Source organism: Salmo salar, chromosome ssa06, assembly GCF_905237065.1.
Source record: "Salmo salar chromosome ssa06, Ssal_v3.1, whole genome shotgun sequence".
Classification (NCBI taxonomy): domain Eukaryota; kingdom Metazoa; phylum Chordata; class Actinopteri; order Salmoniformes; family Salmonidae; genus Salmo; species Salmo salar.
In genome coordinates, this window is record NC_059447.1 from 76,021,479 (window position 1) to 76,049,194 (window position 27,716).

Here is a 27,716-nt window from a genome sequence, read left to right on the forward strand (position 1 = left end):
GTCAGACTAATGGCACTCCATACCAGAGCAGCCAGTGACTGTGTCAGAGAAGAGACTACTTCCGCCCAGGTAGTTCAGAGATCTGCGTGTGCTGCTCAGCCTGTTATTTCTTATAAGCATGATACAACTGGTGATTACTTTGGCCTGGTGTTCATTACTTTGAAAGTGACAGTGCTGGGAAATACCCATAAACCATCTTCAAACAATCCTCCTGACTGCTGTCTCATGGAGTGAACATTATTCAGCCAGTGTACTCTATAGTATGCTTTCTAGTAGTGGGCATATCTGTGAAACATCACTTAAAGGCTCTGGAGAGTGAGAAATAAGTCTCATGAGAGACGGGACAGAGCAACATAGACAAGACAGGAACGACAACATGAATGTTTATTTAGCGCTGTTTGAGTTGATGCATTACATGATAAGAGCTCTTGGGAGATTGAAACTGATATTACAATGTTTTACATGGCAAATAAAAAAATTAATAAAACTACATATTAGCTGAAAAGGAATGCCTGGGGGTAGCATTCACAAGGACTACATAAAGAGAAACTTGACAGAGACAAATTTCAAAACTGAACTGCAATTTATCTGGTTGAACTGCAGTACATTTTCTATATACAGCTCAAGAGTGTTTTAACACGACAAGCCTCAGTTTAGCTGGAAAACAGAGTCAAATCCACACCTCTGCCTCAACGGGATAGTCACCACAACTCTGTTCAAGACCACCTTGTGTACCACGATCTGGACCCAGAACTTGCTCTCCCTGACCCCAGCACTTTCAATTCAAATGCTGACTACTGTACCATTGCACTCCTTAGACAAAACATCTAGTTAGCAATAGAGTGAGCAGAATCTGGAACGCAGTGTGGCAGGAGTCTTACAGAACAAGAACAGGCACCAAGACTGATAGAACTAAAACCCCCACAATCCACAGCCATCTGGGGGTTGAGATGCTGGGTGCATCTCTATAGTCTAAAGTGGCTCCCTCGCCTTACAGATGAGGGGAAGGGCATGAGTAGAGGAAACCACAATAGCCTATTGAGACACACCCATAGCATCTGATATGTTCAAGTTATGTCTGGGGTGAGTTTTAGTGGCACCACTTTCCTTATATAGTGCACTCTTTTTGGTTTAGGGTGGCACTGCAGACGCAGACAATAGTGTCTGGTCTGGTGGTTTATTTCTCTGTGGAGAAGGCTCTCTTCATGAGTGGTGGGGGGGTCTTCCCTGCATCATAGACTGATTCTGGCAGCGGGGAGCTGAGACAGCACCAGTCGGGGATACGGCCTGTCTGGTTGTAGTAGTCGCGCGACACAGAGCGACTACCCAGGATGTCTTGCAGTGCTCCAAAGATCGCTCCTATACAGGGAGAGGAAAGCAGGAGACAGGGTTATTCAAAGCTGGTTTATATCTACCTGCATTACCACCCAACTGATCCATACAGCGTCCAAGGACAAGGTTGTGTATCAGACTACTGTCTCTCACCCCCGAGCCATGCGGTGCAGTTGGGTTTGGCTGGAGGACTGTGCAGCCTGAAGCTCTTGGTGGCCAGGGCGTCGCGGTACTTGGGTTTGTCCACCAGGAGGCGTATCTCAGCCAGGAGCCGGTGCAGGAAGCCAGGCAGCATGGCCGTGCCCCCGATAATGACCAGGTTTTCAGATAGCGCCTTACGAGTGTCGATGGGACACTGAGGGGGTTCATCAGATAGAAACACATCAGTATGTATCAATCTTTTGTATTTTCTCAAATGTACTTTTCACAAGTTTAACAGTAATCTGGGCTTAAACTCCCCAAGCTGCATAAGACTGTCTATGGGACAGAAATAAGGATTTAATAAGACCAACAAAAAAAACATGTGATCAGAAGAAATGAATCAGTCAGTCATTAAGATTTTTTTCATTTTCTAAATCAGTTGTACTTGTTAAGTGGTTCACAGCAACCGGTGCCAAGCAGAGGCGACAGTGGCAAGAAAAAAACTCCTTAAGGACTGGGTGGGACGAAACCTGTTCGTCCACAGTGCTGGTCTCTCAGGAGAGAAATCTCATTGACCGACCCTACACTGTAGAGAAGTGGACTGTTTACAAGCTTACTACACTGCCTGTCACACTTGTCCACAAAATACCAATGAGTGCTTATGGTACTGTGCTTACAGAGTGCAGCACAAGCACAAAGCATGCAAGAAGAGTAATGGAAGCTGCTCTGCCTTTTAAGATGAATGGTCTGTCATTGGTCTGATCCGACTCGTTGAGAAGTTGCCTAAACAGACTGTTCCCATGGATATCAGTAAAAAAATAAATTTAAAAAAACCACTGTCAAAAATATGCAATAGCATCTACAAGGCAGAATGTTGAATAAAATTATAGTTACACTTACTTTACCAGCTGTAGCGATGGGGTATCCACAGGAAATTGTTTACCTGACTTTCTACGGCACCGATAGGTTCTCTCACTTGTATATTCAATATGCTGACGCATTGCACATGACGCACAATAGATGAATGTAGTCAACCGAAGCACTTTATTTTGCTATCAGCTGGAAGTGTTTGCCTTCAGTTAGGCACAACCATATTGTGCATGTTTGTCACGTGCGAATTGCATCAGTATTGAAAATAAAAAACAGAAATACAAACGATATACAGACCAGCATACTGAAGGTCGGGTTGATAACACTACTCTGTGGATATTTTGTCTCACATTCCTACCTGCAAAAGGACCAACTACACGGACAACCAGTAAAGTATAATTTTATTCAGCATTCTGGCTTGTAGAGGAAACTTTCCTGATACAAATGCTAATTTCTGCTCAAAGTAGAACTCTATGCAATTCAACATTGGGTCTTCAGGCAACTCGAGAAGGAACCGAGATGATTTCACCTCAGTGAACTGGAGAGTCCCGGGAGGCTGGGACTGTTGCTATGGTAACAGGGTTAAAGTCTCTCCTCGTACGTGTCGGTGAAATGCGTTCGTCATTACAAAATGGAAAAAGAAGGAATTATGAAATCGCTGACGATTTTAATTAGAAGACGCAGATGTCTGATGAAAGGTCGTTGCGAACAAAACAGTGTCCAGTAATTACTGACAAAGTAACATGAATTCCGTACCCATTTTGACAGCATCTCATCTCTTGCGGTTTGAGCAGAAAGAAACCCCAGATTAATACATGGTATTTTTCAATTATGAAAACTAATGTTACCTTGACCAGAGTGTCAAGCACTAGAGTGGCCACACTCTTCTCCTCATTGTCCTGCTCAAACAGCATCTCCATCACCGAGTCCCTTCAAAACACAACAACCCACACGTCACTCAGAGTCCCTACAATACAGAACCAACATCAATCAAGAGTCCCTGCAATAAGTTTGCAAAAATTTCAATTCAATAAACTTTTGTGGCCCCAAGGGTCAATTGTAGGTTCATTGGCCGCCCCTGAGAAGAGCATACAGACAGACATGATGGAAACCTTGACAACCCAGATTCAATAATAGAAGGTGACCCAGATATTAAAAAAGGAGACACAGAACCAAATATCTAAGTTTGAAATGTTCTGGACATGTATGAAATGGACAGACATTACATCAGAAAACACGACCCTTTTGCTGCGTTTTGTAATTGTATCACATTTTAGCTGAGAAGATATATATAAAAAACAGCTACCTGATTGGTCCCTTGATATGCAGAATCTTCTCCCCATCCAATGGGTAATCAACATCAGGGGGTGGTGTTGGTCGCTATAAGGTGGAAGAACATGGATGCAAGGGTCTCAAATTCACTGGACTATAATACTCACCAAACTAACTTTAACGAATGACATTTACTGGAAGAACACAGCAATAGCTACTCCTTAAATATACCAGACAATGCAAATATAGAAATGACTGACAGCCCAGTTGGGGGTTAAAGGTCACTGACCTCAGCCGTGCCCTCTAGGTTAAACTTGGCCTCCTGGATCTTCAGGCCTCTCTTTAGGTCACTGACAAAACAGGTCCTGACTGGACAAGAAACACCACAAGAGGGTCTATGAGAGTATGCTACCGCCAACATACATGAACGGGGCGAAGATATGTTTTTAAAAATGAATTAGCTTTAGCTGCCTTTTGTAGCTAAATCCATTTACTTTAGCTGCTAAACTGGAAACCCAGCATCGTCTGTAATAAAGGCAATAAAACAAGTGGTTTCAGTCTCTTTTGAACATACCCTTGATATCTTCCACAACTTCCTCTGGGATGGAGCCTGGGAACAAAATACAAGACGAATAGTGAGACCTATTTATCAATGACCCACTTATCTTCCCTCACATAGAGCCCTTCCTTTCACGTCAATGGTTCTAATTACTGTACTAAATAATTGTGTCTCATTGTAGTCAAATGGTGTGTGTCCGAGACAAGGAGAGGACACCAGAGGTGCACTCATTGGTTGAGGAAGTATGAAAAAAGTGAAGAAAGTAGATTATATCAACTCCTGATAAGTTCAGAGCAGTTTACTTGTCCCAAATTTAATACACACTTTTTTTTGCTTGCCTTGGATACGTTTGCTACAGTTTAGTGTTTGCATTCACAACAGTCTCAAGCCATTAATTACATAGGCTACATCAGTCATTTGACTGTAATAGTGCACTCAGTTGTGCCGTGGTACTGTAGTGGTGTGGTGTGGTTCAGTAGTGCAGAGAGAGAGGTGGTCTATGTTATGCCTGTTTAAATGATTTATGCCCATCAGGCCTGCCTAGCCCTGCATCAGCTAGCTAGTGAGCTACTGCTGCTCTTCATAGGAATTCACTCTCGAATCAGAAAATAAGTACTTCAAGGATACAGTACACAGGGAGAAAACTAACTCAAATAGGCCGTGTGTGTGTGTGTTATATATACTGCTCCAAAAAATAAAGGGAACACTTAAACAACACATCCTAGATCTGAATGAAAGAAATAATCTTATTAAATACTTTTTTCTTTACATAGTTGAATGTGCCGACAACAAAATCACACAAAAATAATCAATGCAAATCCAATTTATCAACCCATGGAGGTCTGGATTTGGAGTCACACTCAAAATTAAAGTGGAAAACCACACTACAGGCTGATCCAACTTTGATGTAATGTCCTTAAAACAAGTCAAAATGAGGCTCAGTAGTGTGTGTGGCCTCCACGTGCCTGTATGACCTCCCTACAATGCCTGGGCATGCTCTTGATGAGGTGGCGGATGGTCTCCTGAGGGATCTCCTCCCAGACCTGGACTAAAGCATCCGCCAACTCCTGGACAGTCTGTGGTGCAACGTGGCGTTGGTGGATGGAGCGAGACATGATGTCCCAGATGTGCTCAATTGGATTCAGGTCTGGGGAACGGGCGGGCCAGTCCATAGCATCAATGCCTTCCTCTTGCAGGAACTGCTGACACACTCCAGCCACATGAGGTCTAGCATTGTCTTGCATTAGGAGGAACCCAGGGCCAACCGCACCAGCATATGGTCTCACAAGGGGTCTAAGGATCTCATCTCGGTACCTAATGGCAGTCAGGCTACCTCTGGCGAGCACATGGAGGACTGTGCGGCCCCCCAAAGAAATGCCACCCCACACCATGACTGACCCACCGCCAAACCGGTCATGCTGGAGGATGTTGCAGGCAGCAGAACATTCTCCACGGCGTCTGTCATGTGCTCAATGTGAACCTGCTTTCATCTGTGAAGAGCACAGGGCGCCAGTGGCGAATTTGCCAATCTTGGTGTTCTCTGGCAAATGCCAAACGTCCTGCACGGTGTTGGGCTGTAAGCACAACCCCCAGCTGTGGACGTCGGGCCCTCATACCACCCTCATGGAGTCTGTTTCTGACCGTTTGAGCAGACACATGCACATTTGTGGCCTGCTGGAGGTCATTTTGCAGGGCTCTGGCAGTGCTTCTCCTGCTCCTCCTTGCACAAAGGCGGAGGTAGCGGTCCTGCTGCTGGGTTGTTGCCCTCCTACGGCCTCCATGTCTCCTGATGTACTGGCCTGTCTCCTGGTAGCGCCTCCATGCTCTGGACACTACGCTGACAGAGACAGCAAACCTTCTTGCCACAGCTCGCATTGATGTGCCATCCTGGATGAGCTGCACTACCTTAGCCACTTGTGTGGGTTGTAGACTCCGTCTCATGCTACCACTAGAGTGAAAGCACCGCCAGCATTCAAAAGTGACCAAAACATCAGCCAGGAAGCATAGGAACTGAGAAGTGGTCTGTGGTCCCCACCTGCAGAACCACTACTTTATTGGGGGTGTCTTGCTAATTGCCTATAATTTCCACCTGTTGTCTATTCCATTTGCACAACAGCATGTGAAATGTATTGTCAATCAGTGTTGCTTCCTAAGGGGACAGTTTGATTACACAGAAGTGTGATTGACTTGGAGTTACATTGTGTTGTTTAAGTGTTCCCTTTATTTTTTTGAGCAGTGTATATATAATTCAAAAGAGATGGAGCAGGTCCTTCCTTTCTTTCACATCAGGCTATAGCAACGACCTCTGAATATAAAATGTTGCATGATTGATTCACCCAGAGAGCGCAATTATAAATTCCTTCCTTCCTCTACATATAACAATGGAACACCAGCATCATTATGAAGCTAATTAGGAAAATCAATTCACAAGAATGTGAATAGCTGTTGTTGACAATGCATGATATAGCCACAGCAAGAAAACAAGAGGATCCATGGGACGACTGAGACAGTTTATACAATGACAAAGCACTGCTTGAGTTGTGCGGTAAGTTACTCATGATTTTGACAAGGAGGTTTCTGATGTCGGGGTCTTACCAATGACTGTAGGTAGACTCTGTCCAGTACTGGAGTCTGAGTCTACTGTACACTGTTCCACCAGGAGCCCATCCAACTCCCTGTGGTTTAGAACACACACAGCCACTAAGAACAAAGGGGGCAAGTACACCTGAAAGCACACACCTTGATACACTTGATTCTGTCACAGTAGTCCAGAAACTGGGACTTGAAACACACAGCTCTCAAGAGGTGAACAAAAGGTTGTTTCCCTGAAGTTCAGTACGTGACACAAGCAAAGTAGCACACACGGCAATATCTTTACATAATTACACCATCTCAAACACATGCACACTACTTACTTATGAATGGCCTTTCCACCCAAAGGCAGGGCTTCCCAGGCTGACAGGATGGGGATGCACTCATACACAGGCAGCACCAGTGTCTCAGTGTAGCCACAGTCCATCACCAGGCCTGAGTTGATGCCCAGAGACATGATGGACATGAGGTGACTGGGAGCAAACAGCACTGAGGGCACCTGGAAAACACAGAGGCATCATCCTAAACATCCATTGCCTGATCTGAAAATATAAAATCCATGCCCTTTTGTGTTCCAACTACTGACAGGTGTGAGCACTATGGAGATGGCTCCATCTAGCCTCCCTATTGGCTTAGGGGAGCATTGCATTCACCATTTAGCTTACACCCATCTAGTTTGGGTTAGGAGAAGGGGATAGCATTTCTGTACCAGGTAAAGTGGTTGTACACATAAGAGGCTGAGTTTACAAAGGCAGCCCATTTGATATGTTTTACAATAATTGGTTTTGACCAATCACATTAGATCTTTTCACATCAGCTCTTTTTCAGAGTTGATCTGATTGGTAAAAAAAACAATTCTTGAAAAAAAAAAAAAGATCAGAATTGGGCTGCATGTGTAAATGCACCCAGAGACAGATCATTGGTCCAGCTGGTCTCAGTACCTCAAACTGTTTGAAGAAGACCTTGGTGAGGGTTTCTCTGAAGTGGGAGGGACAGAGGATGGACTCGATGATCAGCACTCTCCTGTCACGGGGGTTCACCAACAGATGCCTGGGCAGGACAGAAAGGTAGTAGACACAGACATTCAATCAATGTTTATGGCCTGGGGTGCATCTCCAAAATTGCTGACTCACATGGTTGCTTTAATGTTACCGCCACTGATGTGTCAGTCATTACACACACTACTAGCTATGTCAAATGCTCCTTACCTGAAGTAGAGCATGTGGATGAACTCCTTGAGGTTGGAGTAGAGTTCCTCTGTGTTGATGTTGTACTGAACCACTTTGATAGACTGTGAAAGACACACCGACAAATGGTTATAGAGGAGGCTGTCCATTTCAATACTCTGAGTCGGTATTCAGGTCATATGAAGGAATTTCCCTCAACCACACGCACAAATTGGGGATTTTTTTTTAATTCTTTCCCATTGAAAAAGAGACAACTTTGTCAATTATTTTATTATACAGAAATAACAAAACATGCGGAAAAGCTGCTGTGTTGTTCAGTGCCTTCGGAAAGCATTCAGACTTTTTCCACATTTTGTTACGTTACAGCCTTATTATAAAATGGATCAAATCAAATCCTCATCAATCTACACAAGTGACAAAGCGAAGAACAGGTTTTTAGAAATGTTTGCAAATGTATAAATAAAAAACAGAAATACCTTATTTACATAAGTATTCACACCCTTTGCTATGAGACTTGAAATTGAGCTCAGGTGCATCCTGTTTCCATTGATTATCCTTGATGTTTCTACAACTTGGTATCCACCTGTGGTAAATTCAATTGATTGGACATGATTTGGAAAGGCACACACACACACACACGTCTATATAAGGTCCCACAGTTGACAGTGCATGTCAGAGCAAAAACCAAGCCATAAGGTTGAAGGAATTGTCCGTAGAGCTTCGAGACAGGATTGTGTTGAGGCACAGACCTGGGGAAGGGTACCAAAAAATGTCTGCAGCATTGAAGGTCCTCAAGAACACAGTGGCCTCCATTTTTATATGGAAGATGTTAGGAACCACTAAGACTCTTCCTAGAGCCAAACTGAGCAATCGGGCGAGAAGGGCTTTGGTCAGGGAGGTGACCAAGAATCCGATGGTTACTCTGCCAGTGCTCTAGAGTTCCTCTGTGGAGATGGTTGTCCTTCTGGAAGGTTCTCCCATCTCTGCAGCACTCCACCAAATCAGGCCTTTGTGGTTGCGTGGCCAGACAGAAGCCACTAGTCAGTAAAAGGCACATGACAGCCTGCCAAAAGGCACCTAAAGACTCTCAGACCATGATAAACAAGATTCTCTGGTCTTACAAAACCAACAAATTCTTTGGCTTGAATGCCAAGCATCACATCTGGAGGAAACCTGGCACCATCCCTACAGTGAAGCATGGTGGTGGCAGCATCATGCTGTGGGGATGTTTTTCAGCGGCAGGGACTGGGAAACAAGTCAGAATCGAGGCAAAGATGAACGGAGCAAAGTACAGAGAGATCCTTGATGAAAACCTCTTCCAGAGCGCTCAGGACCTCACACTGGAGGCGACGGTTCCAACAGGACAACGATCCTAAGCACACAGCCGAGACAACACAGGAGTGGCTTTGGGACAAGTCTCCGAATGTCCTTGAGTGGCCCAGCCAGAGCCCGGACTTGAACCAAATTAGCAATTATTTCTAAAAACGTTTTGCTTTGTCATTATGGGGTATTGTGTGCAGATTGATGAGGAAAATAAACAATTTAATACATTTTAGAATAAGGCTGTAACGTAACAAAATGTGGACAAAGTGAAGTGGTCCGAATACTTTCCGAAGGCACTGTACATGTAACCTGGTCAAAAATCCCAACCTATGGTTCACAATGCTCCCACGTAGGGAAATGGAGCCTGCGAGAAGCTCCCTGTGGCTTCAGGATATTCAGTGTGTAGGAGTGCGAAATTGTGGGGACCCGGTGTCCAAGTAGGCTACACGCAGCTATGTGTGTAGAAAACATTTAATCAAAGGTAAGATATTTAACTGGTGTAGTAAGGTCTGTAACTCCACTCACTACTTGTAGTATTATAGTCGGTTTGTTTGGGTTGTTGGTCTTGGCTAGCTTAATAAATGTTCTGGTTGGTAGCTAGCCAACACTCAAGTGGCTAATGTACATGAAGAGGCATGAGGGAAGCCCTACAATATTAGAAAAACCTAAGTAGTGAGAATACTTTTCAACATTGCCTGCTACCAAGAAATCTTTAGACATGCTGTACTTTTCTTTAATGTAGTTTTGTAATGGACTTAAACAAGCAGACAATGTTGTTTAAAAAAATTTCACGTTTGAAGGGGAAAAGGAACAGGGGTTCCACAGCAACGGGCGCAACATTCTATTTAATATGGACTGGGACTAGAATGGACCATTAAGCTCTTAAAAGATATCAAGGGGGGTAGCCATATAATAAAATCACAATTTATCTAAGGCATCTATTTGTGTGACTACCTGGACCTACCATTTGGTTATGACGTATTGAAACCAAAACATATGGATTTGAATAAAAAGTATTTGAATAAACACGAAAAGGTGAATGTAAGAAGCACACAGTTTCAAATAGGGTACATGTCATATTAAACAGCATATAAACACTAAATAGGTCAGGAGCCAGACAGGCAGCCTAAGAAGGAATGAAGATGAATTATTTTGGCTATATTATTTAAATTATTTCAAGGCTATAACCTACAAAGAAACACATTGTGAAGTATTTGCGAGTGCGACACAAAAGGCTGGTAGGGACAAAGCACTCAGAATTAAAAATTGTAGTTGTATTAAATCATAGTCTACAAATTGCACATATAGGCTGTGACTTAGAATTTAATACAACATTTAAATAAATATGACTTATTAGTGCCTTTGAATTCATTTTTATAAACAAGTTTAAGGACAGATGCGTTGAGACGGGAAGCAAGTACAGGGAGTGAATATTTAATGAATAAACAACGGCAACAACACAAACAGCTTCTGGACAAGGGACACGTAACGACATTTATGCTGACTCCGGAAAGAAACTGAGGAAGTGACAGATAAAGGGGAGGTAATGAATAATGTGATGGAGTCCAGTTGAGTCCGATGAAGCGCTGATGCGAGTAACGATGGTGACAGGAGGTGTGCGTAATGATTAGCAGCCTGGCAACCTCGAGCGCCAGAGAGGGGGAGCGCCAGCAGACGTGACAGAGTTTGTCCAGTCTGTGGCTTCAGGTTGATGTAACGGTGCCTGGAAAGCAGGCCAGCAACAGAGAATATCCTCTCTACACTGGCAAAGCCACTGGGGATGCTAAACACCCCTTTGGCCACTCTTGCCAGGCAGAGATGCAGAGCTGTTATTTTTATTTGTCTATAGGTAGGCCTAAAGGTTTTTAGGCAAAATAATCCAATCAAAACGGAGAGCTCCTTGAACGTGGGAATATTCCAGGCCTATTGGGATCAAAATCAATGATGGCCTATGTATACAGATAACAGAACAAAAATGAACTTAACGTTTAAGAGATCTGATTTTTATTAATAATTTGCTATAACGACAGTTATCTACAGCAGCACAGAAGTAGACAAAATGCATGCTGGGCATGGCCTGAGCTCGTGAAGTGAGCGCTACTGGGGCAAAATTGGAGCTGGTGAGAAGGACGACGCTCAGCTTTTGGGAATCTTGCACCACGCTCCAATCAAATTGGGATCGCTCTGCTCCACTCACATATTCTGGACCATACTGCCTGTCCATAAGTTAAAATGGAACTGACAGCATTTTAGCAACATGAAATCCTATTAAAATCTGTCATTCAAGGAAGAATGACACCTTTATAAAATAAAAAATAAAAAGATTGACAAGCGACCGCTTAGATATGCTCGTTTTGGGAATGTTTGGGAATGATGTATAAGGCATTTGTGAAAGCAACCAAGCTTTTGGACAATTAATAGACCCTGCACTAAATAAAACATCCGTCTCGTCCAGGACCAGACTCTACGCAGACTGGTGCACCATAGGCAATCAAAGCTACAGTAGGCCTTTACGCAAACAAGTCATTTGCCACACAGGCCTGCCATCATTCACTTTGAACTGGATGTTTGCAGACAGTTCCAACAGCGCGACTTTAAATCATTAGAATGCATTCGCTAAAAGCCACAAAATGCACCCGAATGGTTTTCTGCAAATATGTAAATATCACAGGAGTTCTTACATTTGGTAACTTTACAGTCCTATTGATCAAACAACCATGAAAAGGTAGGCTCTCTCTCCCTCAGTTATGCACATCAACAACTAATGCTAGCCAGAGCAAAATGAGCTAAAATCGAACAAAGGCACATTAGATAAACTCTCAACTTTTTCTGCTAGTTGTCCGTGAAAATTGCACTGGTAAACGATGGGGAATTGTAGCCTACTCGTCCTTCTGCAGCTGCCTTGTCCCAATCAAGCACCCAAGTTAATTGGCTAAAGTTGGCTAGCTAGCTACTTCCAGACAAATGAGAGAACACCACACTGACCATTTGACCCTAGCAGAGCTGATTAGGGTGTTTTCATGTTAGGCTGAAAGAGGCTCTCATGTCAGATGATGTGGAAGCAATATGGCTACAGGTTGATGTGCCTCACCTAAAGCCTATGCTCGTAGGAAGTTGCTATAGACCACCAAGTGCTAAAAGTCAGTATTTGGACTATGTGTGTGAAATGTTGGATAATGTTTGTGATATCATAAGAGAGGTATATTTTCTGGGTGTCCTAATTATTGACTGGTTGTCATCAAGCTGCCCACTCAAAAATAATCTCCAATCGCTAACCAGACTGCAATCTGGTTCAAGTCATCAGTCAACCTACCAGGTTTACAAACAGAACAGTAACTAAAATCATCCATGTGCATTGATCAGGTCTTTACTAATGTTGCAGAAATCTGCTCTAAAGCAGTATCCACACCCATCGGATGTAGTGATCCTAATATAATAGCCATATCTACAAAAAACTAAGTTCCAAAGACTGCATATTATGATCACACAAGAGGATTTTCAATGATTCCTATGTGGAAGATGTAAAATATTTGTTGGTCTGATGGGTGTAATGAAGAACATCTGGACACTGCACTTGAAGAATTTATGAAACTGCTTCTTGTGGTTACTGATAGGCATGCTCCCATCAACAAACTGACTGTTAGAACTGCCAAATCCACATGGATAGATGATGAATTGAAAAACTGTATGGCTGAGAGGGATGAGGCAAAGGGAATAGCAGATAAGTCTGACAACACAGACTGGCAGACACACAGTAAATTGAGAAATTACATAACTAAATTAAACCAAAAAACTATACTATGGAAGATGATAAAGAATGATGTAAAAAAAACGATAGTAAGAAGCTCTGGAGTACTGTAAAAGAAATTCTAGGCAAAAAAAGCAAATACAGCTCCATCCTGCATTGAGGCAGACGGCTTGTTCATAACAAAACCCTTTGATTATTGCCAATCACTTTAATAACTTTTTATTTGACAATATTAGCTGACTTAGGTATGACATTCAAACAACAAATGCTGAGCCTTCATTTCATGCATAATGGACCAAATAATGAAAGACAAGCACTGTAGTTGAGTTCCACAAAGTAGTTGTGGAAGAGGTGAAAAACTGTTGCTATATATAAATAAGGACAAACCACCTGGTACCGACAACCTGGGTGGTAAATTGCTGAGGTTGGTAGCGGAATACACTGGGACTCCTGTTTGCCACGTCATCAATTTAAGCCTAAAAGAAGAAGTGTGACCTTGAATAGCAGAGCACCCTTTAATGGTTCAAACAGCCGACCAATCAGCCTGTTACATAGGGCAGCAGGCAATTAGCCCAGCGTCGTCCGGGTTAGGAAAGGGTTTGGCCGGTGTAGGCCGTCATTGTAAAATAAGAATATGTTCTTAAATTACTTGCCTAGTTAAATACATTATTATGTTGTTTTTTTACAAGTGCTTAGCAAACTTTTGGAAAAAATTGTGTTTGATCAAATAAAGTTATTTTACAGAAAACAAATTAACAACAGACTTTCAGCATGCTTGTAGGGCACTCAACATGCTCGGCACTGACACAAATTACTGATTTCCTGAAAGAAATTGAGAGTAAGAATGTTGTGGGAGCTGTTTTGTTAGACTACAGTGCAGCTTTTGATGTCATTGATCATAACCTATTGCTGACATTTTTTGCTGTTATGGATTTGGATCCTCTACCTTATTATGGATTGAGAGTTACCTATCTAATAGAATACAGAGGGTTTTCATGAATGGAAGCCTCTCTCATGAAAATTCAGTTGAATGTGGTATACCGCAGGGCAGCTGGACAGGGCCATTATTGATTTCTGTTTTTACAAATGACCTTCCACTGACCTTGAATAAAGCCTATCTGTCTATGTCGCTGATGACTTAACAGTATACGCATTGGCTGCAAAAGTCAAATAAATAACTGAGACACTTAACATAGAGCTTCAGACAGTTTTAGAATGGGTAACTAGCAATAGGCTGGTGCTAAATATCTTAACTAAAAGCATAATAATAATTATTAATTTTGCTCTTTATTTAACCAGCCTACATATAAAACCTTATTTGTTCATCGAAAATTGGGAATAATTCACCACAGGTTAATAATGAGAAGGGTGTGCTTGAAAGGATGCACATAACTCTGCAATGTTGGGTTGTATTGGAGAGAGTCTCAGTCCTAAATAATTTTCCACACACAGTCTGTGCGTGTATTTAGTTTTCATGCTTATGAGGGCCGAGAATCCACAATCATATAGGTACATGGTTGCAAAGGGCATCAGTGTCTTAACAGCTGATTTGCCAAGGCAGGATACTCTGAGCGCAGCCCAATCCAGAAATCTGGCAGTGGCTTCTGATTAAATTCAATTTCCACAGAACTGCTTGTTGCAATTTCGATGAGACTCTTGTTCAGATATCAATAAGTGGACTGGAGGCAGGGCATGATAGGGATAACGAATCCAGTTGTTTGGGTCATCCGTTTCGGGAAAGTACCTGGCTCATTCCAAGATTGCGTAGCAGTCAGACGTCTTTGTCCTGTTGTGTCCCTTGTATATATCTTTTTATATCTTTTTCTTCGCATATCTTTTAAAAATATTTTCCTAAACCTCAACTTCTAAATACTCTCCTGCAACCCGCCTCACCCAATGTGGCTTGGATCTGTTTTTTCTAAAGTACTTCTATTTACTTCAGATCTGTAATCCCTCAACTGAAGCTAGCCAGCTAACTAGCTACCAGTCAGCGAACCACTGCTAGCGGTCATCAGTTAACCTTTAGCTCGGAAAGCTCTCGCCAGTTCATACAACGTGACTCAAACCAGAGTATAACGGACCTATTTTTTTTTTCTCCATAACCCCGGATTCCTACCGCAAACTCTGAACATTTTCATCTGGATCTTCGCAACTAGCTAAACACAATCCCGGGTGACTACTCCTGGCTAGCGGTTCCATCCCGGAGCAAGCACCAATTAGCCTGAAGCTAGGGCTCCTGGGCTACCACCGAATCCCACTCCTGGGCGACAATATCCGGACCCCTTCTACTGCCGGTACGGGGCACGGAACCCCGCCGATCCTCTACGACTGGAATACCGACATAATCTGCCCGAAGGATTCCAACAGGCCCCTCAGGCGCGACGTCCTCTGAAGGTCCATTCTGCTAACCGCGGCCTGCTAGCTACCTAGAGCACGAAGTGGCAAAAACAGACTTACCTCCACCGCGACGTCCCCCAAAGGCCCTTCTGCTAACTTGCTAGCCCAGGTCTGCTAACTGCTAGCCCCGGCCTGCTAACTGTCTGAATCGCAGTGTCCCCAGTCAGCCCAACCACTCACTGGACCCATATGATCACTTGGCTACGCATGCCTCTCTAATATCAATATGCCTCGTCCATTACTGTCCTGGTTAGTGATTACTGTCTTATTTCACTGTAGAGCCTCTAGCCCTGCTCAATATGCCTTAACCAACCATGTTGTTCCACCTCCTACATATGCAATGACATCACCTGGTTTAAACATCTCTAGAGACTATATCTCTCTCATCATTACTCAATGCCTAGGTTTACCTCCAATGTACTCACATCCTACCTTACCTGTCTGTACACTATGCCTTGAATCTATGCCATCATGCCCAGAAACCTGCTCCTTTTACTCTCTGTTCCGAACGTACTAGACGGCCAGTTCGTATAGCCTTTAGCCGTACCCTTATCCTACTTCTCCTCTGGTGATGTAGAGGTTAATCCAGGTCCTGCAGTGCCTAGCTCCACTCCCACTCCCCAGGTGCTCTCATTTTTTTGACTTCTGTAACCGTAAAAGCCTTGGTTTCATGCATGTTAACATTAGAAGCCTACTCCCTAAGTTTGTTTTACTCACTGCTTTAGAACACTCTGCCAACCCGGATGTCTTACCCGTGTCTGAATCCTGGCTTAGAAAAACCACCAAAAACCCTGAAATCTCCATCCCAAACGATAACATTTTCCGCCAAGATAGAACTGCCAAAGGGGGTGGTGTTGCAATCTACTGCAAAGATAGCCTGCACAGTTCTGTCTTACTATCCAGGTCTGTACCCAAACAATTCAAGCTTCTACTTCTAAAAAGTCACCTTTCCAGAAACAAGTCTCTCACCGTTGCCACTTGCTATAGACCACCCTCTGCCTCAGCTGTGTCCTCGACACCATATGTGAATTGATTGCCCCCGCATCCATCTTCTGAGCTCGTGCTACTAGGTGACCTAAACTGGGACATGCTTAACACCCCAGCCATCCTACAATCTAAACTTGATGCCCTCAATCTCACATAAATTATCAATGAACCTACCAGGTACAACCCCAAGTCCATAAACATGGGAACCCTCAGATATCATCCTAACTAACTCGCCCTCCAAAAGTGCCTTCTGATGAAGATCAAAGGTAAGTCAATATTTCTAATGCTATTTATGATTTTAGATGACTCCAAAATGGCAGGTATCTGTATTGCTTGATGTCTTTTTCTGAGCGCAGTACTCAGATTATTGCAAAGTGTGCTTTCCCCGTGAAGCTTTTTTGAAATCTGTCACAGCGTTTGCATAAAGGAGATGTTCATCTATAATTCTTTGAATAACAGTTTAATATTTTATCAACGTTTATGATGAGTATTTTTGTAAATTGTTGTGCGGATTCACCGGCAGTATTGGAGGCAATATATTTTCTGAACATCACGCGCCAATGTAAAATGCTGTTTTTGGATATAAATATCAACTTGATCGAACAAAAAATGGATGTATTGTGTAACATGATGTCCTAGGAGTGTCATCTGATGAAGATCGTCAAAGGTTAGTGCATAATTTTAGCTGGTTTTCGTGACGCCTGTCCTTGCTAGGAAAATGGCTGTGTGGTTTGTCTTGTGTTGGAACTGTCCTAACATAATCTAACTTTATGCTTTCGCCGTAAAGCCTTTTTAAAAATCGGACAATGTGGTTACATTAAGGAGACGTATCTTTAAAATGTTGTAAAATAGTCATATGTTTGAGAACTTTGAATTATGACATTGTGGTTTTGAATTTGGCGCTCTGATTTTTCACTGGCTGGCGTCCCACCTCCCCAAGAGAGGTTAACTAACCTCCAGACGAGCTTCAATGCCATACAACTCTCCTTCCGAGGCCTCCAACTGCTCTTAAATGCAAGTAAAACTAAATGCATGCTATTCAATCAATCACTGCCCGCACCTGCCCGCCCGTCCAGCATCACTACTCTCGACGGCTCTGACTTAGAATACGTGAACAACTACAAATACCTAGGTGTCTGGTTAGACTGTATACTCTCATTCCAGACTCACATTAAGCATCTCCAATCCAAAATTAAATCTAGAATCGGCTTCCTATATCGTAACAAAGCATCCTTCACTCATGCTGCCAAACATACCCCCGTAAAACTGACCATCCTACCGATCCTCGACTTCAGCGGTGTCATCTATAAAATAGCCTTCAACACTCTACTCAACAAATTGGATGCAGTCTATCACAGTGCCATCCGTTTTGTCACCAAAGCCCCATACACTATCCACCACTGCGATCTGTACGCTCTCGTTGGTTGGCCCTCGCGTCATACTCGTCGCCAAACCCACTGGCTACAGGTCATCTACAAGTCTCTGCTAGGTAAAGCCCCGCCTTATCTCAGCTCACTGGTCACCATAGCAGCACCCACTCGTAGCACGTGCTCCAGCAGGTATATCTCACTGGTCACCCCCAAAGCCAATTCCTCCTTTGGTCGCCTTTCCTTCCAGTTCTCTGCTGCTAATGACTGGAACGAACTGCAAAAATCACTGAAGCTGGAGACTCATATTTCCCTCACTAGCTTTAAGCACCAGCTGTCAGAGCAGCTCACTGCACCTGTACATAGATAGCCCATCTGTAAACAGCCCATCTACCTCATCCCCATACTGTATTTATTTATCTTGCTCCTTTGCACCCCAGTATCTCTACTTGCACATTCATCTTCTGCACATCTACCATTCCAGTGTTGAATTGCTATATTGTAATTACTTTGCCACCATGGCCTATTTATTGCCTTCACTCCCTTATCTTACCTCATTTGCACTCACTGTATATAGAGTTTTTGTTTTCTACTGTATGTTTTGTTTATTCCATGTGTAACTCTGTTGTTGTGTGTCGAATTGCTATGCTTTATCTTGGCCAGGTCGCAGTTGCAAATGAGAACTTGTTCACCTAGCCTACCTGGTTAAATAAAAGATGAAATATATATATATATATATATATATATATTTTTTTTTTAAAGTAATTGGGCATCCAACTCACTCAGGTGCTTCGCTATATCACATTTGACATTGTCCGTAAGCTTGAGTTCATTTGCACACAAAAAAATGATACAATGATGGAAATACCTGTGTGTTGTCCTTGCTAATGCAGACAGAAGAGCTCCAACTTCTTAATCATAGCCTCAATTTTGTCCCCCACATTGAATATAGTTGCAGAGAGACCCTGTAATCCTAGATTCAGATCATTCAGGCGAGAAAAAACATCACCCAGATAGGCCAGTTGTGAAAAGTGAAAATTATGGTCAGTAAAGAACTGACCATAAACAGAACTTTAAGCTCGTCTCTCAATTAAAATAAACGTCAGTACTTTGCCCCTTGATAACCAGTGTACTTCTTTCTGTGTTGTAAAAGCGTTACAGGGTCGCTGTCCATATCATTGCATAGTGCAGAAAATACACAAGTTCAGGGGCCTTGCCTTAACCATTTTCACTGTAGTGTCAAAAACGTTTTTCAAGCTGTCAGGCATTCCCTTGGCAGCAAGAGCCTCTTGGTGGATGCTGCAGTGTACCTAAGTGGCATCGGGAGCAACTGCTTGCACGCACGTTACCACTCCATTATGTCTCCCTGTCATGGCTTTTGCGCCATCAGTACAGATACCAACACATCTTTACCACCAAAGTCCATCTGATGTCACAAAGCTGTCCAGTACTTTAAAAATATCCTCTCCCGTTGTCCTGACTTCCAGTGGTTTACAGAAGCGGATATCTTCCTTAATTGACCCCCCATAAACGTAACGGACATATACCAGGAGCTGTGCCAGGCCTGCTACTTCGGTTGACTCATCCAGCTGTAACGCATAGAATTCACTGGCTTGTATTGTATCATCCAGCTGTAACGCATAGAATTCACTGGCTTTAATTGTTTCAAAACGTCGCCTGCCATGTCACTGATGCGTCATGAAACAGTGATATTTGACGAAGGCATTCGTTTTTTTGGCCTTTTCCCCCAGCCATATCCTCAGCAGCAGGAATAATTAAGTCCTCCACAATAGTATGGGACTTGCCTGTCCTAGCCACTCGGTAGCTCACCAAACAAGACGCTTCTAGCCCCTTCTTATTAATGGTATCTGTTGCTTTTATACATGACTTAGTACTTGAAAGTCGTCTTAATTCTCGCTCAAAAAATCCTGTGGCTTATTTTCCAAATTGGCATGTTTTGTTTCAAAATGTCTGCCCAAGTGTGAAGGTTTCATCAAGTTGTGAGATAGTACTTTTGCACATATAACACACTGTGGCTGAGGAAAGGCACTACTCCCAATATAAGTGAACCCCAAATCAATGTAGTTCTCGTCATATTTGTGCCTCTCGATGGTCCAACGTCCCTGTCTTTTTTTTGCTGCTTTCCCGGGTAAGGGGGCAGTAGCTCTTCAGCTGCATCAGATTCACAACTGTCAGTGTCCATGCTAGCTGGGTTAACAACAAATGTAGAATTACTGATGCTAGCATTGGATGTGCTCGTGGAAGCAGAACAATGTGTCGTCGACAGGTGCAGTACTGCTGGTAGTAGCAGTATTTTTTTTTTACCATTTATCAATTTTCGAGCAAAGGGAATGAGCAGCAGCTACTTTTGGCTACATACGGATTGTTAGTGGAATTCCCGCGAGAGAGTAACGGTTGACTTGTTTACGTGCCACTGTGCGTTTTGTTGCCGATCTTACTTTGCTACCTGACTACCTCACGGTTTTTACTTTTTCATTACCGTATATTTTTAGTTTTTCCCCTCACTCAACTTTTTTCATTCAACTTTTACACCCCGGAGGTTTTATCTGGACATGGTTCGTCAGGACTTCAAACAGCCGAAGCTAAGTAACATTAACATGATGCCTTCTAATTGCAGTCGTTGTACTTATAATATACAGGAGAACGATCGCCTTACGGCAAGGATAGCTGTGCTGCAAGCCCAGCTTCAGACGCAATCGTTAGGCAAGGGTAATTTCAGTGTAGGAAAGGATGAAACAGCGTCTGTGCCACCAGTAAGTACAGATAGTAACGTTAGTATAAACCCCCTCGCACGGTCCCCGCAGCCGGACAACTTTCTCATGGCTTCTGGAGGGAAATGCTGTAGGAATGCTCAACCGGTGTCGCTTATTCAGCCGACAAACTTTCAACCGGTTCTCCCCATTAAGCGAGTCGGAGGCTGAAACTTCTCTACTCCTCCCGTTGTGGGGTCTGAGACGCCGAAGGCTCCCACCATTAGCTCTGACAAATTGAAAACCCTAGTCATTGGCGACTCCATTACCCGCAGTATTAGACTTAAAACGAATCATCCAGCGATCATACACCGGTTACCAGGGGGCAGGGCTACCGACGTTAAGGCTAATCTAAAGACGATGCTGGCTAAAGCTAAAACTGGCGAGTGTAGAGAGTATAGAGATATTGTTATCCACATCGGCACCAACGATGTTAGGATGAAACGGTCAGAGGTCACCAAGTGCAACATAGCTTCAGCGTGTAAATCAGCTAGAAAGATGTGTCGGCATCGATTAATTGTCTCTGGCCCCCTCCCAGTTAGGGGGAGTGATGAGCTCTACAGCAGAGTCTCACAACTCAATCGCTGGTTGAAATCTGTTTTCTGCCCCTCCCAAAAGATAGAATTTGTAGATAATTGGCACTCTTTCTGGGACTCACCTACAAACAGGACCAAGCCTGGCCTGTTGAGGAGTGACAGGACTCCATCCTAGCTGGAGGGGTGCTCTCATCTTATCTACGAACATAGACAGGGCTCTAACTCCTCTAGCTCCACAATGAAATAGGGTGCAGGCCAGGCAGCAGGCTGTTAGCCAGCCTGCTAGTTTAGTGGAGTCTGCCACTAGCACAGTCAGTGTAGTCAGCTCAGCTTTCCCCATTGAGACCGTGTCTGTGCCTCGATCTAGGTTGGGCAAAATTAAAGATGGCGGTGTTCGCTTTAGCAATCTCACTAGTATAAAGACCTCCTCCATTCCTGCCATTATTGAAAGAGATTGTGATACCTCACATCTCAAAATTGGGTTACTTAATGTTAGATCCCTCACTTCCAAGGCAGTTATAGTCAATGAACTAATCACTGATCATAATCTTGATGTGATTGGCCTGATTGAAACATGGCTTAAGCCTGATGAATTTACTGTGTTAAATGAGGCCTCACCCCCTGGTTACACTAGTGACCATACCCCCCGTGCATCCGGCAAAGGCGGAGGTGTTGCTAACATTTACGATAGCAAATTTCAATTTACAAAAAAAAAAACAATGACGTTTTCGTCTTTTGACCTTCTAGTCATGAAATCTATGCAGCCTACTCAATCACTTTTATATAGCTACTTTTTACAGGCCTCCTGGGCCATATGCAGTGTTCCTCACTGAGTTCCCTGAATTCCTATCGGATCTTGTAGTCATAGCAGATAATATTCTAATTTTTGGTGACTAACATTCACATGGAAAAGTCCACAGACCCACTCTAAAAGGCTTTCGGAGCCATCATCGACTCAGTGGGTTTTGTCCAACATGTCTCTGGACCTACTCACTGCCACAGTCATACTCTGGACCTAGTTTTGTCCCATGGAATAAATGTTGTGGATCTTAATGTTTTTCCTCATAATCCTGGATTATCGGACCACCATTTTATTGCGTTGGCAATTGCAACAAATAATCTGCCCAGACCCCAACCAAGGAGCATTAAAAGTCGTGCTATAAATTCTCAGACAGCCCAAAGATTCCTTGATGCCCTTCCAGACTCCCTCTGCCTACCCAAGGACGTCAGAGGACAAAAATCAGTTAACCACCTAACCGAGGAACTCAATTTAACCTTGCGCAATACCCTAGATGCAGTTGCACCCCTAAAAACTAAAAACATTGTCATAAGAAACTAGCTCCCTGGTATACAGAAAATACAAGAGCTCTGAAGCAAGCTTCCAGAAAATTGGAACGGAAATGGCGCCACACCAAACTGGAAGTCTTCCGACTAGCTTGGAAAGACAGTACCGTGCAGTATCGAAGAGCCCTCACTGCTGCTCGATCATCCTATTTTTCCAACTTAGTTGAGGAAAATAATAACAATCCAAAATGTATTTTTGATACTGTCGCAAAGCTAACTAAAAAGCAGCATTCGCAAATGGAGGATGGCTTTCACTTCAGCAGTAATACATTTATGAACTTCTTTGAGGAAAAGATCATGATCATTAGAAAGCAAATTACGGACTCCTCTTTAAATCTGCGTATTCCTCCAAAGCTCCATTGTCCTGACTCTGCACAACTCTGCCAGGACCTAGGATCAAGGGAGATACTAAAGTGTTTTAGTACTATATCTCTTGACACAATGATGAAAATAATAATGGCCTCTAAACCCTCAAGCTGCATACTGGACCCTATTCCAACTAAACTACTGAAAGAGCTGCTTCCTGTGCTTGGCCCTCCTATGTTGAACATAATAAACGGCTCTCTATCCACCGGATGTGTACCAAGCTCACTAAAAGTGGCAGTAATAAAGCCTCTTGAAAAAGCCGAATCTTGACCCAGAAATTATAAAAAAACTATCGGCCTATATCGAATCTTCCATTCCTCTCAAAAAATTTTGAAAAAGCTGTTGCGCAGCAACTCACTGCCTTCCTGAAGACAAACAATGTATACGAAACGCTTCAGTCTGGTTTTAGACCCCATCATAGCACTGAGACTGCACTTGTGAAGGTGGTAAATGACCTTTTAATGACGTCAGACCGAGGCTCTGCATCTGTCCTCGTGCTCCTAGATCTTAGTGCCGCTTTTGATACCATCGATCACCACATTCTTTTGGAGAGATTGGAAACCCAAATGGGTCTACATGGACAAGTTCTGGCCTGGTTTAGATCTTATCTGTTGGAAAGATATCAGTTTGTCTCTGTGAATGGTTTGTCCTCTGACAAATCAATTGTAAATTTCGGTGTTCCTCAAGGTTCCGTTTTAGGACCACTATTGTTTTCACTATATACTTTACCTCTTGGGGATGTCATTCGAAAACATAATGTTAAATTTCACTGCTATGCGGACAACACACAGCTGTACATTTCAATGAAACATGGTGAAGCCCCAAAATTGCCCTCGCTAGAAGCCTGTGTTTCAGATATAAAGAAGTGGATGGCTGCAAACTTTCTACTTTTAAAAACTCAGACAAAACAGAGATGCTTGTTCTAGGTCCCAAGAAACAAAGAGATCTTCTGTTGAATCTGACAATTAATCTGGATGGTTGTACAGTCGTCTCAAATAAAACTGAAGGACCTCGGCGTTACTCTGGACCCTGATCTCTCTTTTGAAGAACATATCAAGACTGTTTCAAAGACAGCTTTTTCCATCTACGTAACATTGCAAAAATCAGAAACTTTCTGTCCAAAAATTATGCAGAAAAATTAATCCATGCTTTTGTTACTTCTAGGCTGGACTACTGCAATGCTCTACTTTCCGGCTACCCGGATAAAGCACTAAACAAAACTTCAGTTAGTGCTAAATACGGCTGCTAGAATCCTGACTAGAACCAAAAAATTAGATCATATTACTCCAGTGCTAGCCTCCCTACACTGGCTTCCTGTTAAGGCAAGGGCTGATTTCAAGGTTTTACTGCTAACCTACAAAGCATTACATGGGCTTGCTCCTACCTATCTTTCCGATTTGGTCCTGCCGTACATACCTACACGTACGCTACGGTCACAAGACGCAGGCCTCCTAATTGTCCCTAGAATTTCTAAGCAAACGGCTGGAGGTAGGGCTTTCTCCTATAGAGCTCCATTTTTATGGAATGGTCTGCCTACCCATGTGAGAGACGCAGACTCAGTCTCAACCTTTAAGTCTTATCTCTTCAGTAGGTCCTATGATTAAGTATAGTCTGGCTCAGGAGTATGAAGGTGAACGGAAAGGCTGGAGCAACGAACCGCCCTTGCTGTCTCTGCCTTGCCGGTTCCCCTCTCTCCACTGGGATTCTCTGCCTCTAGCCCTATTACAGGGGCTGCGTCACTGACGTGGTCTTCCTGTCTGGGTTGGCGCCCCCCCCCTTGGGTTGTGCCGTAGCGGAGATCTTTGTGGGCTATACTCGGCCTTGTCTTAGGACGGTAAGTTGGTGGTTGGAGACATCCCTCTAGTGGTGTGGGGGCTGTGCTTTGGCAAAGTGGGCGGGGTTATATCCTGCCTGTTTGGCCCTGTCCGGGGGTATCATCGGATGGGGCCACAGTGTCTTCTGATCCCTCCTGTCTCAGCCTCCAGTATTTATGCTGCAGTAGTTTATGTGTCAGGGGGGCTAGGGTCAGTCTGTTACATCTGGAGTATTTCTCTTGTCTTATCCGGTGTCCTGTGTGAATTTAAATATGCTCTCTCTAATTCTCTCTTTCGGAGGACCTGAGCCCTAGGACCATGCCTCAGGACTACCTGGCATGATGACTCCTTGCTGTCCCCAGTCCACCTGGCCATGCTGCTGCTCCAGTTTCAACTGTTCTGCCTGCGGCTATGGAACCCTGACCTCTTCACCGGACGTGCTTGTTGCACCCTCGACAACTACTATGATTATTATTATTTGACCATGCTGGTCATCTATGAACATTTTAACATCTTGACCATGTTCTGTTATAATATCCACCCGGCAGAGCCAGAAGAGGACTGGCCACCCCTCATAGCCTGGTTCCTCTCTAGGTTTCGGCCTTTCTAGGGAGTTTTTCCTAGGGAGTTTTTCCAAGCCACCGTGCTTCTTTCACATGCATTGCTTGCTGTTTGGGGTTTTAGGCTGGGTTTCTGTACAGCACTTTGAGATATCAGCTGATGTACGAAGGGCTATATAAATAAATTTGATTTGATTTGATTTTGATGTGATTGGATGTTAATTGTTTGAGTAGGCTACCTGCATTTGACATTGTGTTGTTATTTCGCTGAACACTAGATGGTTTAATTTTCTTTTTGGCAGTGAAATGAGGCTACTTAGGTGAGAAAAAAACCTCACCCAAATGTATAGCCCTGTTGGAAAATATAAATGGACTGTATGAAAATGTGAGAAAAAAAAAGTAATCAAATAAATATATAAATCACATTTGTATTTGCCGTACCCCCGACGGCATTGTGCGTACCCCTGGGGGTACGTGTACCCCAGTTTGGGAATACCTGGTCTAGAACAAAGCAACACGGAGGAAAAGTGTCATGCATGTCAGTCAATCCTGGCTCAAAGTTGAGGAGAGATTGACTGCATCACTATTGGTCTTTGTGCGAGGTATTGACGTGTTGAAGGTACTCTGCGTTCAAGCAGTTGGCACACAACACAAGACATGCAACCAGAGGTCTCTTCATAGTCCCCAGGTCCAGAACAAAGGCTGGAAAATGCACAGTATTTAATAGAGCCATGACTACATGGAACTCTACACCACCACAGGTAGCAAGCTAGCAATAAAAACAGTTTTAAAAAAACAGATAAAAGAACACCTTACTGCACAAAGGGGACTGTGAAGAGAGAGCCATTTTATATATATTGTAATTTGCAGTGTACTATGTATTATACCTAGATATTGTGTGTACGTACTGATATGTAGGCTGTGTGTGACATTATAGAATGTATTTCAGTCCTTGACTAATAATGTTCCCTACTATGTATTATGTCATGTTTCATGTGGAGCCCAGGAAGAGTTAGCTGTTGCAAAAGCATCAGCTATGGGGATCCTAAAAAATACCAAATCTAGAGCGTTCGTGACTCAGCAAATGTTGCATGTTTGTAAATAAAACAGTTATTCTGCACTCTGGCACACAGGTGAGAGTGCTCTGAAATCGGAGTAGCTAGATATATGCTAACTGTATAATACAGGCGTTCAGGTTCTTGCTAGCTAACAAAATGACACCTGCATCTCTAGTTGTGTATAGCCACCGAAAAACAATGAGTGGGAGAAGTCACTCACCCACCCCTCCAATGACATGATATCCTCCTAGCAGTAAGCTAGCTAGCTAGCTAACGTTATGCTCCGTGTTTTTATCTTGCTACATAAATAGATACCCTAGCCTATTATGACTGACTTGTGATCATTGCCCTTGCTCGGTTGATTGTATTGACATTCCCAGTCTTAGTTACATTCGTCCATTTTTGTCAAAAATATTGAGTAATTGAAACAGAATCAGTGCAGCCCAGGTGGAGGCAGCAAACAATGTACCAGCCCAGCTGTGATTTACAACCTGATAATGTATTGGTGAATTATATTAATCATGCACTGAACTGCATCCATCTAATCTATTCTGCCAAAAATGCCTTAGTGTACATCATGGAAAAACCTTTTATAAAGTTGGTTTTGTAGCATAATCTGGGAATTTGATATATTTTACTGATATTATGATTGTCTGTTTGTTTCATATTTGAAAAGTAGTTAAAACGCTGTCAGTTCCACTTTAAGAGCACTAGTCATTATTACACACACGATTTCAATAATGCCTGTCCATAAGTTAAAGAGCACTAGTCATTCATTAATTCGCTCACTAACTCCCTCACCTGCTGTTGTCCCGGCTTCTGTAGCTCACTAGGAATGATGAACCTGGGCCCCGTTTCTCCAGCAAAGCCACACCTGCATCATCATACAAAACCATTTAGTTTGTGATGAGTGAAATCATTGACACTTGTCAGACAGTACTCAATGCCAATGAATGTGGATTTATTGAGTTAAGGGCCTTAGTGTGTCGCAATGTGTGTCTGATTGTCATATGATCTTCCCCAGCCCAGGCACTAGACTGGTGCTGTTCCTTACATTGCTAGCTAGCTAACATTAGCCAGCTAGCTTTCGTTAATATTGCTAGCCCTTTTTCAGCAAAAACACATATTTAACACATTGTGACCAACTAAATAACGTGCTTTAAACATTGGATAGTCGGTTTATATTTGCTTAAACCTCTGATGTTCAGTACTTAGCATTTGTGACAGGCAGTGGCCAATGTTGTTAGCATGTAAACATATCTAGCTAGCTAAATACTTACTTTGTGTAGGCTGCTCCTAAATCAATGACGACTGCAGTTTTCTCCCCTCCACTCCCCAACCCTTCAAACAAGGGCATTTTATATTTACTTAATCGTTTCCGATATACAACATGCAATCGCAAATAATTTAATTTCTGCTGGGTTTGGCAGGGTCCTTTCTTTCAGTTTGAGGAATGACGTCTGGGGAACGCGCCTGATTAAAAATAGTTTGT

At 43.1% G+C, this 27,716-nt stretch overlaps 1 protein-coding gene across 2 annotated transcripts; it reads right to left on the bottom strand.

Moving 5' to 3' along the window:
- Window positions 1-367: 367 nt before the first annotated feature.
- LOC106608088 (actin-related protein 10) lies at window positions 368-27,687 on the bottom strand. Of its 2 annotated transcripts, XM_014205791.2 has the most exons (12): window positions 27,505-27,687; window positions 27,026-27,098; window positions 7,975-8,057; window positions 7,708-7,816; window positions 7,090-7,265; window positions 6,770-6,849; window positions 4,190-4,225; window positions 3,905-3,984; window positions 3,650-3,723; window positions 3,192-3,273; window positions 1,486-1,687; window positions 368-1,359 (listed from the first exon to the last, which is right to left on the bottom strand). In XM_014205791.2, exons 1-12 carry the CDS (start codon window positions 27,579-27,581, stop codon window positions 1,178-1,180), a joined length of 1,254 nt encoding a protein of 417 aa, XP_014061266.1. In that variant the 5' UTR covers window positions 27,582-27,687; the 3' UTR covers window positions 368-1,177. The 2 variants fall into 2 exon arrangements, with proteins under 2 accessions (XP_014061266.1, XP_014061267.1); XM_014205792.2 differs by lacking the exon at window positions 1,486-1,687.
- Between the last annotated feature and the right edge of the window lie 29 nt (window positions 27,688-27,716).